This window comes from Dermochelys coriacea, chromosome 11 (assembly GCF_009764565.3).
Source record: "Dermochelys coriacea isolate rDerCor1 chromosome 11, rDerCor1.pri.v4, whole genome shotgun sequence".
Classification (NCBI taxonomy): Eukaryota; Metazoa; Chordata; order Testudines; family Dermochelyidae; genus Dermochelys; species Dermochelys coriacea.
In genome coordinates, this window is record NC_050078.2 from 18,388,289 (window position 1) to 18,401,088 (window position 12,800).

Below are 12,800 nucleotides of genomic sequence, written 5' to 3' on the forward strand. Positions count from 1 at the left end.
TAGACAGAAAATATAATCTATGGGTGTCGAGGCTGAATCCCCACGCTGTCACTCTGAGTGCAGAATGTGGGGGCCCACAAGGATTTTAAAAATTAATACTTGCCCCTCCAGGCTTGTATTAAGCTCCCAAGGTTTCAGCTTTTCTCTGACCTTGGCTTGGTAAATGCTGCCACCACCCAAATGCCAAAAAAAAAAACCTTTGGAGCCAGGAAGGAACACTTGGGAATTTCTCCCTGTGGGGTACCCTCAAGCCCTTTCACCTCCCCGCATCCCCACCCCCTCCGGGGAAGAGCTGAGAAAGAAGGGGAAAAAAAAAGGAAATTAGCTGTTGCCATCAGCTAATCAAACATCATATACACAAACCTCTTAGGACACCAAAAATCCAATCCTGTTCTTAAAAAAGATAAATTTTATTAAAAACAAAAAGAAAGAAAATACATCTGGAATTTAGGCTTTTGCTAGATTTTAAAAGAGCAATTCCAAAAATCAAGCACCCAAAATAGCTTTCTTGGGGGTTCAGCTTAAAAGTTACAAGCAAACAAAAGCATCTGGGGTTAGCCCAGAGGAGTCCACAAGCCAATAAGAAATAAAAGAAATAACCTTAATTGCATCTCTTTAGATAATCCCTAATTTTACTTACATATCTGAGGCTTCAGATAAGTAGGTTTGAGGTATGAATTGATAATCTGTAATCATACCTGTCTTAAGAACTTTTGAACATGGATGATTGGATGCCATGGGGAACAATTAATCGTATATAGAGCCTTTCACTTCTAGGTCATGGTTTCAGACCGCCAAAGGCTAGTTGATGTGATGAACTGGGAAAAAGTCTTCATTTTTTTCTGAATATTATGTGCGACTGTGTTTCCCAGTTCAGTTTTATATTTCTGCCTGCCTGAATACATGGAGTTAAATCAAATGAGGCTGTAAACAAGTTATCAAAAACCAAGCAGAAAAGGTAAAACAATGACACAGATAACATAGCATCAGGTACACAAATTGCAAAGGAATGAAGATAATGACTGGACCAGCAATTGGGGGAAAAAATACCTAGCTGGGTTGGTCCAAGCGAAGATATTTTACCTTTTCCAAGGACAAGGGTTATATGTGAGGGTTGTAAAATGAATTTGATAGTCCAGTTTCCAGAGGATGCATATCTGCATGGCAATAGTATCATTGATATTGTAATAAGCACTAATTGGTAACCTTGCTAGGAGTCTGAGAATAGAAAATCCGAATCAAATGTGCACGGTAATTGTTGCAAATTTCTCACGTTTGTGAGAGAGTAAAAGGGAGAAGAGAGGGTTTGGATGGAAAGATATTGACATTTCATCTTGAAGGGATGGAAAGATTTTCAAGAGATGCCTGAGATGGGGAGAGATGCAGGAATAGATGGAAGGCTCTGGATAGAAAAGGAGATCTGGGAATAGTTTGTCTGGATGTGTTAGCTGATTTCAAAGAAGTAGATGGAATCACCCAGAGAGCAGAGTATAGAGAGAAAATGGGAGAGGTTGGTACATAAAGCAAGACAGGAAAGCTTCCACTGCTGTTACCTGTTGTGTGGATAAATTAGAGGTCATTGGTCCCCATACTTATCAATCCAGTGCATTTCATATGTACCAAGTTCACCCACAAGATTTAATGGGGAAAATATAGAAAACCTAAAACAGAGGTAAAAGAGAAATTAAGTTGTTTTTATATTCCAGCTCTGTTATTGCATTATCTATGTGTATTATATCCTGAGACCCAAACCAAGTGAAGGGGGCCAGGAAAGATATTTTGACCCTTGATTTTTACCAGTATATTGATTTTCTCTTTCAGTTGACATCTCAGCATCCCTATGCTGAGGTTTACATTGGGAAGCCTCATGTCTGGACTGTGAACATCAATGATCCTTCTGAGGTCGAGAACGCAGTGAAAGCAATTTTGAATCAAAAGGTTAATACTTGTTCTGTTCGTAATCATACTTGGTGTCTGAGCTACTGCTGTGCAGAGTGCCTCAAAATGTTAATTTCATTAAGAGAATTGAGAATCTGTCCTTTTGGGGTCTTATGCCACACCCATCACTATGTGATGTATATGTGGTATCTGAGCATCAGAGTTTAGTACTAGATCCTGCACATGCTTACACACATGCTTAACTTTACTCACATGAATAAAACTAAGCATGTTGTTAGCATAAAGGAGTGTAGCTTTAGCATGCGAGTCACAGAGTCCAAGTTACTAGTTTTGTTACTGAGTCTTCGTAAGTTTTCTGTGCATTTAGTAAATCAGTTGCCCTATTCTAAGTTCAGTTGAACCCATTATTTAGCTATGACAGGAAAGCTATGAAGATATTTCTGCATTTACATTATGAGCTTTTAATGTAAGGATTTAAAAAATCAAAAGGCAGTCTGAAAACATTTTCAAAGAGCATCTAATTATAGAATCATATTTTCCTTTGGACTATTTAAATTTGGAAATTAAACAGAATTACAACAGGCAGCTATGAGATCCAGTAGAGTCTTGTGCTACATTTTTCTCTTCCATTGCTGAGTAAACTCTTAATTTCCCTCATTTAACATCTCCTCAAAGACAATCACTGATTAATTTTAGAATTGACTTGAGGGAGCAAAAATCAGTTTAATCTGGGGGTTGCGTAAAACAGTGATTTGTTAATGACTACGTTTACTACAAAAGCTATAATGTATTAAACAGTACACAGGCCGCTAACATAACACACACCACAGGGATGCTTGCAGTAAAATGATTCCTTAAAAATTCTAATCTAAACACACTGTACTGTTTCAACAGATTGAACCTTATTTGCCCTATGAATTTACATGTGAGGGGATGCTACAAAGGATGAATGCATTCATTGAAAAGCAGGTATGACCTTTCAATGTTGATGAAATAAACATTTTAAAGAGTGCCTTAGTATTAAAACTGTTTGTTCTTGGAACTATTTTTTTTTAAAAGTTTGGGTGCAAAGGTCCAACTCTGCAAATCAGGTCTCAGGGCTTATGGCTTAGCTCATAGGTCTTTGGCAGCCATTCTACTGTTATGATGGTTTGGTGTACGACAAAAAGAAACCACATCAGTGTGGTCTAGCAGTTAGCAAAGGGTGCTGGGTGTCAGTACTGGGTGTCAGGCAAAATTTTTCAGACAAATAGTTCATTCAGCAAAAAACAAAGTTTCAGTCAAACCAAAACTATTTGAGACTTTGCCACAAATATTTTCAGTCATTCGTAAAACAGCCAGAGGAGGAAAGAGACAGAGGAAGTGCAGCTGATGCTCCCCCTTATAAACTTTAGTCCAGTGGTTAGTCAAAGCTCAGTTACCACAATACAGAAAGGTAAGAGTTAAATACTTTACCACTTCATGGACTGCTCCAGAAATACAACTGAATGCTGAGGAGTATATGTATTTCAGGCTGTTACTATGAGCGCAAACTCCCCAAAATCAGCTTGCGTCATTTTTACGCTAATATTTCCACTCCCATGTAATCTGCATCACTATCCGAGATCACCGGACATTTGTACTGAGTTTTTAGGAACAATTACATCCGTTTCTTATTATTTTCACAAACCTCAGCAAAATATTACTTTAACTCTGTGCACCGGTAACAAAAGCTTACACAGAGTTTTTAATTTATTGTAGTTTAGGGATTTCTGGGAAAAGTGGTTCATTTTAGCATAAGTATGGATTCTCTTAATATACATAATATTGGCTAAATAATTTTGGTAGCAGCTAATGTTGGTTAATGTTCATGGGCCTTGCAGAAGAAGAGGGATTTATGGGGAATTTAAATGAAGGTGGATGCTACACTGTGGCACAGCAAGGGCGTTCCAGCCATATAATCTGTTAAGGAAGAAAGCATGAAGACTAGAGTAGAAGATGGAAACAAAGAAGCTTTAAGGCTCAATGGGTGTGTCTGCACAGCAAAGAAAAACCCTCATCAGGCCCATGCCAGCCGAGCTGGTCTCGGGCTCTGGGGCAGTTTCATTGCTGTATAGATTTCTGGGCTTGGACTGCAGCCCAGACTCGAAGAACCTGCGGGGTGGGAGGGCCCCAAAGCACAGGCTGTAGCCCGAGCCTGGAAGCCTACACAGCAATGAAACAGCCCCACTGCCCGAGCCAACTGGCACAGGCCAGCCACAGGTTTTTCTTTGCTGTGTAGACATACCAAAAAAGAGCAAGGTGGGAAACCATAAGAAACAAGAACAAGGAGGGATTGGGATGGTATGCAGGGCCGTGTGGAGTCTCATTGGGTGAGGATATGGGTTTTAAAATATTTATTTGGTGGGTGAGAAATTGGAGGGATCCAAAGCGGGAAAGTGGTGAGATCCAAGTGGCAGATAACTTGTTAAATGTAAACGGGGGGAAGTGGCATGACCTACAGGGAATATTTTCCTGTAGCTAGAAAGCCCTTGTCTTTGCTTTAATTAGTTTTTGGTGTGGATATTTGAAAGTGTTAGGTCTAGTTCTATAAATCTTCCTCTTTGGTTGTTTCAATGTGTATCTATAACTAAAATTTCTTATACCACTCTTGATCTTTAATTATTTTCTGACCTGGATTTCACCTCCCCCCCCCCCATTATTGTTTAATTGTATATTTGTAAAATGAAGCGAGTAAGATGGGACCCAAGGACAAATGGTAGAGCAAAGTCTTTCTAAAAGCATGGTGACTGCATTAAAAAAAATGAATGATAACCAGTCATAATTTAAAATTAAATTATGGGATACCAAAATGAGCTTGTAAATTACTCAAAAGCCTTTTTTTAAAATGTAAAATTGCTCGCTCTCATGGTTACAAAATGAACTAAACCACTGAATGAGAGAGTCAATGGCAGCCATTAATAATAACTTACTAATTTTAATACTAAATGAGTAGCTATTGTTGCAGAGAAATAATTACTGTATATTGGGGCTTTGCATATAAGAAGTCACCATACTAATCTCAGCTATAGGGTTCATTATACCTGTGACGCTTTCTTTTCAGTTTGTGTCAAAATCATTTTTGCTCATGGTGAAAGTCACATTTTATGTATAAAGCATTTAGACTAACCACTTGTGTATACCATGTTGCTTTAGTTAATGGAAAAAAAAGTTATGAAATCCCCAAAGCAACTATATGAAGTACCATGTTTATATGAACTCTTGGTTATCTGAATGATTCTCATATCAATAAAACGTTTTAGATTATCAGGGTTGAACTGTAGGCTGCTAAACCTATGCTACATTCTGTTGATAAAGTGCATTAAAACATTTAGGATATTAAGCATGTTTCAAAGATGGGTCTCTCTGTTTTGAGATGCTGGGGTTAGAATGAGAAAAGCTAAGCAGTAACAGGTTAGGAATGCTTTATATAGACCAATATAACTACACTCCTTTTCATTACAACTGTTCACCCAGGACCTGATCCTAAGAAGCACTAGCAGCTTCTGCTCTCTTTGACTTCAGTGGGAGTATCCAGGTACTCATTCACTTTCAAGATTAAGCTCCCAGTTCCAACAGTACCTGTCTAATGAGATGTCTTATCTTTCATAGTTACAACATTCAAAGAGGTCTTATTGCCCCTTTATCAGAAAATAACACAATGCTAATGTATTGCTGTATTTGCAGAACAATAGAATATATCCTTTAAGATTCCACACTAATAGACCGGAGTTCCTATGGATATTAAAGTTAACAATGAAAGGGGAGGAAATCAGAAAACACAATACAGACTAAATGAATCATGAAAGATATTAAAAGCAGACTGTTTCCTGTTTAAGAAGAAATTGAGCAGTATGAATGGGGCAATTCTATACCTTATGGCAATAGTTCATCATAGACAAGGGGATTGGGTTGGTTCCTGGGATTGGCAACAAGATACAGAGCCTTTTATCACCAATTTTCTGTTGAGGATCAGGCTTATGGTGACTGAATGCTGTTACCGATACTTTTTATGGAACTAAATGACACCTTGACTGGCTGTTTCAGCAACGTCGTAAAGGATCAGATGAATGGGTCTTCCCAGGGTCTTCCCAGTTACCCAGGGTTTTCACGTGGGCATAAGCATTGAAAATAGATTTTAAAAAATCATTTAAAGACATAGTTTAAATTTTTTGTTTTTAAAAAGTTATTTTAAACTATTACTTCACTGGTGTGTGATGTTGAATGTGTCTGCTTCAGATTTTTATTTTCATGTATTGATCCAGGTATTTCATTTACCCCACTTTGTCCTGAGCATGTTCTCAGGTATCTCACCTTTCAAATGCTACCTGCTACTCTTGCTACTCTCAAACATGCTTTTGCTTCTTCAACACCAAGACTATTGCAGTGTGCTCTATATAAGGCTACATATTAAATCAGTTCAGAACTTCTGCAGAAGGTGGCTGCCCAGTTATAAACTAGTGAATCCTATATGAAACCTGTGGCACCTGTGCTCTGGGATCTGCCCTATTTACCTGTGTCCTTCCCAGATAAATTTAAAGTTATTAGTTTTTACCTAAGTTCTAAATGGCCCTGGTACCAGTCCACTAGAGAGAGCACCTCTTTCCCTTCATGGTGCACTGCTGTAGTTGTGACTAGTAGAGGATCTGATGTTGGATCCCACCTCAAGATAATAGAAAAGGGGGCTGACCCTATTGGGTTCTGTGGAGGGCCTATGGGGAGGATCCACTGAGGCCGGGAAGTCAAATAATTACAGGGGACAACAGAAAATATAACTGGGATAGGTGTGAAGGTCAAAGGGTCAAAAAAAAGGGAACCTGAAGGGGACAACGAGCAGAGAATCCCAGACAACGCCCACTGCTCCTCGAAGATGTCAAGGGAGCCAGTGGACGCTGCTCAGAGGAACTCTGCCTGGACGCATGAACAGAGGGAGGATCAGAAATAGGACCCACAGTCGCAGAGAACCCCCTCTTCCTGATGTTGTAGAGGGTCACTTTGGCCATTGCTAGCAGGAGGTTGACAAGGAGGTCCCGTGACTTTGTGAGGCCATGGATAGGGTGTGCATATATGGGAAGGCAAACGTGCGCCATGGTCTCTGGCTGGGGGTTGATGGTGGGCATTCACTATATTCACATTCAAGAATATTAAAGGAACTGGCACATGAAATTGCAAGCCCAATAGCAAGGATTTTTAATGCATCTGTAAACTCAGGGGTCATACCCTATGACTGGAGAATTGCTAATATAGCTCCTATTTTTAAGAAAGGAAAAAAATTGTAAGCAAGGTCTTGGAACAAAATGTTAAAGAGAAAGTAGTTAAGGACATAGGGTGAATGGTAACTGGGATAAAATACAACATGGTTTTACAAAAGTCATGCCAGACCAACCAGATCTCCTTATTTGAGAAGAGAATTGATTTTTTTAGACAAAGGAAATGCAGTACATCTAATCTACCTGGATTTCAGTAAGGTACCTGATACAGTTCCACTTAGGCAATTATTAATTACATTGGAGAAGAGGGGGATTAATATGAAAATTGAAAGGTGGATAAGGAACTGGTTAAAGGGGAAACTACAACGGGTCATATTGAAAGGTGAACTGTCAGGCTGGAGGGAAGTTAATAGCAGAGTTCCTCAGGGATCGGTTTTGGGACCAATCTTATTTAACATTTTTACTACTGACCTTGGCGCAAAAAAAAAAAATGGGTGTGCGATAATAACATTTGCAGATGACACAAAGTTGGGAGGTATTGCCAATATGGAGGAGGACTGGAATATCATACAAGATTATCTGGACAACTTTGTAAACCGGAGTAATAGAAATGGGATGAAATTTAATAGCGCAAAATGCAAGTTGTACAGTTAGGGACTAACAACAAAAATTTCTGCTACAAAGTGAAGGCTCATGAGTTGGAAGTGACAGAGCAGGATAGCGATCTGGGTTTCTGGGTCGATCACAGAATTTCCCCTGGGTCAGATTGGCAGAGACGCTGGGGGGGGGGGGTTCGCCTTCCTCTGCAGCATGGGGCACAGTTCACTTGCAGGTTTCAACTTGTGTAAATGGTGGGACTCTCTAACTTGAAGTCTTTTAAATCATTATTTGAGGACTTCAGTAACTCAGCCAGAAGTTAGGGGTCTATTACAGGAGTGGGTGTGTGAGGTTCTGTGGCCTGCAGTGTGCAGGAGGTCAGACTAGATGATCATGATGGTCCCTTCTGACTTTGAAATCTGTGCGTCTATAAGGGTCCCAGGAGATCAAATGCCTCCCGACTTGGAGGGCTTATTTGTTTGATCCAGACTTTAAAAGGAGCTAGAGGGAAATTGAAGAACTAGCCAATAACATGGGGCGGTGTTTGTATCTAAAGCTGCTGTTTCTCTGAAGAGGTGAGCTGACTAAAATTTACATTTGACTCCTGTCATTTTAAATAAGCTTTACGTACTTTGCCAATTGTGTGTGAGCACTTTTTATTGTAAATGGAAATAAAATAAATAACCAAAAGGTGCACTTAGAACAAAATCTCGATGTTCCTTTCTCTGCAGTAACCACATAGGAGAGTTCATGTTGTTCATAGTCAGTACCAGTCTGGGTGGTCATGTCACCAGTAGCTCCATTGGGAGATAGAAACAAACTCTATGAATGCTTGTTCTCGGGTCTAGAGAGAAAGCACATAACATATCAAACTCAGTCTTTATATAAGTGTCACTGACTCTATGGCTAAGCATTTGGAAAAGAGCAAGTTGGGGCAGATATATGCACTAGGGAACTTTTTTCCATAAGGGATACATAATCAGCTTTTGGAATCATTCTCTACCAGGACTTTCTGGAGGTATCTGTGTCATTCTAACAGTAATACTTGTTTAGCACTAAATTGTTGCCACAAGATATCACTGAAGCAAAGAGGGAATCAATAATGGACTAGATATGTATAGATAAAGAGAAAATAGATTCTATGATCATATTAAATCTCATGTTTACAAATGAGACACATAAGCCATCCTGTTTCATAAGCCAACCACTAACTTAGAGATGGGAAGAAATTTCTCCTTGGAGGAAGAACAGCACTTTTTTCACTTTCTTCTGAAGCATCTGCTACTGGCTAGTGTCAAATTTTTGTTAGGAGATCCACTGTGATAATTCTTATTAAAACTCTCAATTTATCAGCTGAATACAGGTAAGATGGTCTTGCTGCCAAAAAGAGGTTTTTAGGCTTTTAATTACCACTGCTATTTTCGTAATCACAGAAAAGTTTTTTCAAAGACTGTGTAATAGTGTACACTTTGTTACTGCAGGATTTCTGTCATGGGCAAGTGATGTGGCCACCATTAAGTGCACTGCAGGTAAAAATTACTGAACCTGGAAAATCATGTAAACAAGTTTGTCAGGAAAACCAGCTCATCTGTGAGCCATCCTTCTTCCAACACCTTAACAAAGACAAAGATCTGCTGAAGTAAGTATTGAGGAGTATGGAAATATAGTTGGATACCTTATCTAAAGTACATTCTACGGAGTGGAGGAAATAGTGCTAATGCAGCTGTACTGTTAAGTGGTCAAGTTCTCAACTCCGGAAAAGCAGAGTTAAAATTGAAAAGATAAATCTTAAATTTGTGACTTGATGCATATGTTGCCTTAAAATAGTCTCTTATAATATAAATGTTAATTAACAGCAACATAAATTCTAATTTAAATACAGTATGTTAAAATGAAAAGTTTATGCCTTAAAACCATTCTAACCCTTTGAAGAAATCTTAGTATTTCTTCTTTGAGTGCTGGTCCCTGTTTGTATTCCACTTTGGGTACACAGGCACTTCATGTGCCTGGAGCCAGAGTATTCTCACAAGCAGATTGCGTTGGTCCACATACCTGTCCCTGCTCTCCTCTGTACTGTGCTCTGTACTGAGGATAAAAGGAGCAGGGCGAATCGATAGCCTCTTAGCGCTGCATGGCCTGCATCAGAACTTTCAGTGTCTGGAGCTTCTCCTCTACTCACTTGATCTTCAATCTGTAAATATTTGAAAGCTTTTTCTTAGTAAATAATTGTAAAGAGTTTTTTTGATAACTTTTAGTCCCTATAGGGTAGTTAGCTAGATTACCCCAGATCGTAAGACAGCTGTGCCCCCTTAAATCTTCAGTCTGGTGTGCTCTATGCCCACTTTGCTGTGTGAGCTGCCACTCTGCCCACTCACCCAGCCTCTAGCATGCAAATCACCCACATATACAAGAGTGCTATGTCCAGCCACTCTTAAATTATATATGGGGCAACACCCACATAAACCTAATCCCAGTCTTGCACCCCAGAAATGTACTGTCTTGTACCACTCAATTACTTACTGAGCAATACCAGCTCATAAAATCCATCATTTTAAGAAAGAAAATGATCCAATAAACAATAATAACTGACTGATTTGTTAATGACTTTTTGCTGGGGCTGCCTGTCTGCCTTTCTCCCTCCCTCCAATTGTTTCTACATTTTCACCTACAAATGACCGTCTTCCGGCCTCCTTCTCCTATGTCATAGATCAGGGTGGCTCTTTTACTGTTAAAGTGTGGCTCCTCATCCCCATTCTCCACCTACCAGACTGGGGCGGGGAGATCTCTGGGCTTGTGCCTTGTGGCAGGGTGGTGCTCCTGATTCTCGAACTTCTGAAGATTATTGTATGCAGCTCAGAGGATCAGTAAGTTTGGCCACCTCTGCCAGTCTCTGCCCAGCTGAATCCTTCTCTCTCTGTTCCTTCCCGTTCCCCTCCCTGGCTCCCCTTTCATCCCCAATTTTTTGATGACCACTCCCCCAGATAGTGGAAGATTGAGTGAGAAATATGTCAGCGCTCCTTCAGTGATTCACTGGTCAGTGCAGCTTACACTAGAGGGAGCAGCAAAGAGGCAGCTGCTGTGCTCAGCTCTGCCCCCACACTCAGCAGTATACTCACAACAGGAAGCTCAGCATTTAGGAGGGAGAGCAGCAGTCTCTCTGTCCTGCCTGCCTGCTTTGCAGAGTGCTGTTAAGTGTGAGGATGTTTGCACTACAGCAGGGATCGGCAACCTTTGGCCCGCGGACTGCCAGGGTAAGCCCCCCAGCAAGGCGGGCCGGTTTGTTTACCTGCCGTGTCCACAGGTTCGGCTGATTGCAGCTCCCACTGGCCGCGGTTTGCTGCTCCAGGTCAATGGGGGCTGCGGGAAGCAGCAGCCAACATATCCCTCGGTCCGCGCCGCTTCCCGCAGCCCCCGTTGGCCTGGAGCAGCGAACCGCGACCTGTGGGAGCTGCGATCGGCCGAACCTGTGCACGCTGCAGGTAAACAAACCGGCCCGCCGGGGGCTTACCCTGGCAGGCCGCATGCCAAAGGTTGCCAATCCATGCACTACAGTTAAGCCCCTGGGTTGAAGTTGCCACAGTTGCCAGATTGTAGCCATCCAGGATAGGTTTGCCACACCTCGAACACTTAGTAGGTATAGTTGAGGAGGAGTATTTTGTACCCTTCAGCATAAAATTTCCTGTTTTTAGTGAGTTTATATGTGAGACACTAAATGTTAATCCTAATTTTATCTGGGGGAGAGTGAACCATGTGGAATGATGAAATTAACACTTCTGCAATATAAAACCAATTAAAATTCCACAATACAAGAGCTGATTTGAGGCAATTGTTCATGCAATTTTAAATAAAAATGTTTATAAAGCTGTATTTATCTTCATATTTTTTCATATTGCTCTCTCCAACTCTGGTTAATCCTAAAACATCCATATTCATTGGCAATTAACAATTAGCATTTCTGCAAACTCTTTCTCAGTAGTGTCCTAAATATGTAGGCTCCAAAACCCTTTTGCATTAGATAAGTTAGGGTCAATTAAGAATGCTTATCACTTATGCATTAGGGAAATCAGCATTACTTTCTGGTGTCTGTATGTATGTGTGTAAAATGATTACTTTACAATGTCAATCAAATGTAGTCAGAAATTGCAGTGCAACAGATGACTAATAGGAAGTCTGCTGTCTGGGTTTGCTATTTCCTGCTGATTTTACCACAGACATGCCTTTTATGTATTCAAGAAATGTTGAAGCTATACAACTTCTATTGGAAACTGAAAAGAGCCACATAGATGTAAAACTTTTTTTATCCTGTTGACAGGGTGTCTTGCTTCCATCTTTATGGTTGCTTACAATATGTAAGTGCCTAGACCAAACAATGAAGAAAATAATTTTTTGTTGAATTCTGAAAATTAGCTGTCTTTCCTGAATGACTAAAAATAAACACTTAATATGCTCATTGTTTAAATACTTAACATTTATTCACAATGTTATCTAACCTACCTCAGTTATTTCTTGGCCTCAGCATAGGAAAATACCAACTGTTACTACACAGTGGTATTTGAGTGACCAGCTGACTTTTCAGTGGTAACCACCCACCCTACTTCAGCTTTGCAGCCAGAAAATAGGTGACTTGTCCTTTTTCTGTATTTTATGCACACACACCTGAATGCTGCTTAATGAATATGATCCAAGCCTTTTCCTGTTTCATACATTAGGTACCAATCAGTATGACAGGACAGAAGACAGTTCAAATTCACCCCCTCCCCCATTACACATGATAAAATATAATGGGAAAAGCCCTCTGTAGAGAAATGACCCTGTACCAGGAATTTCTGGTCACATTGATTGGAAAGAGGCCAACATCTGAATTATGTATTGCCAAAAACAAAATGAAAAAAGCACTTATGTTAATGCTTCTGATACTTTTATGGACTAAGTAAGATGACAGTGGTTGGCTCAGGATATTGGTAATGAGACATAAAGGTTTTTATTTCTGGATCACTGGTCTGACTGAGACTTTATGGAGAGAATCCTAATTGCAGTTCTTCTGTACAGTTAATTCTGCAGAATGTCCCTGTTACT

General features: G+C 40.1%; 1 protein-coding gene across 4 annotated transcripts in view; it reads left to right on the top strand.

The window, feature by feature from the left end:
* MGAT5 (alpha-1,6-mannosylglycoprotein 6-beta-N-acetylglucosaminyltransferase) overlaps nt 1-12,800 on the top strand; it is a 251,743-nt gene that overhangs the window by 210,597 nt on the left and 28,346 nt on the right. For 3 of the 4 annotated variants that reach the window (XM_043505031.1, XM_043505030.1, XM_043505032.1), the window contains 3 exons: nt 1,822-1,938; nt 2,794-2,868; nt 9,206-9,363. In XM_043505031.1, coding sequence (XP_043360966.1) covers nt 1,822-1,938; nt 2,794-2,868; nt 9,206-9,363 — 350 coding nt within the window. The remainder of the gene's footprint in view (nt 1-1,821; nt 1,939-2,793; nt 2,869-9,205; nt 9,364-12,800) is intronic. The other variant, XM_043505033.1, reaches the window with a different exon arrangement.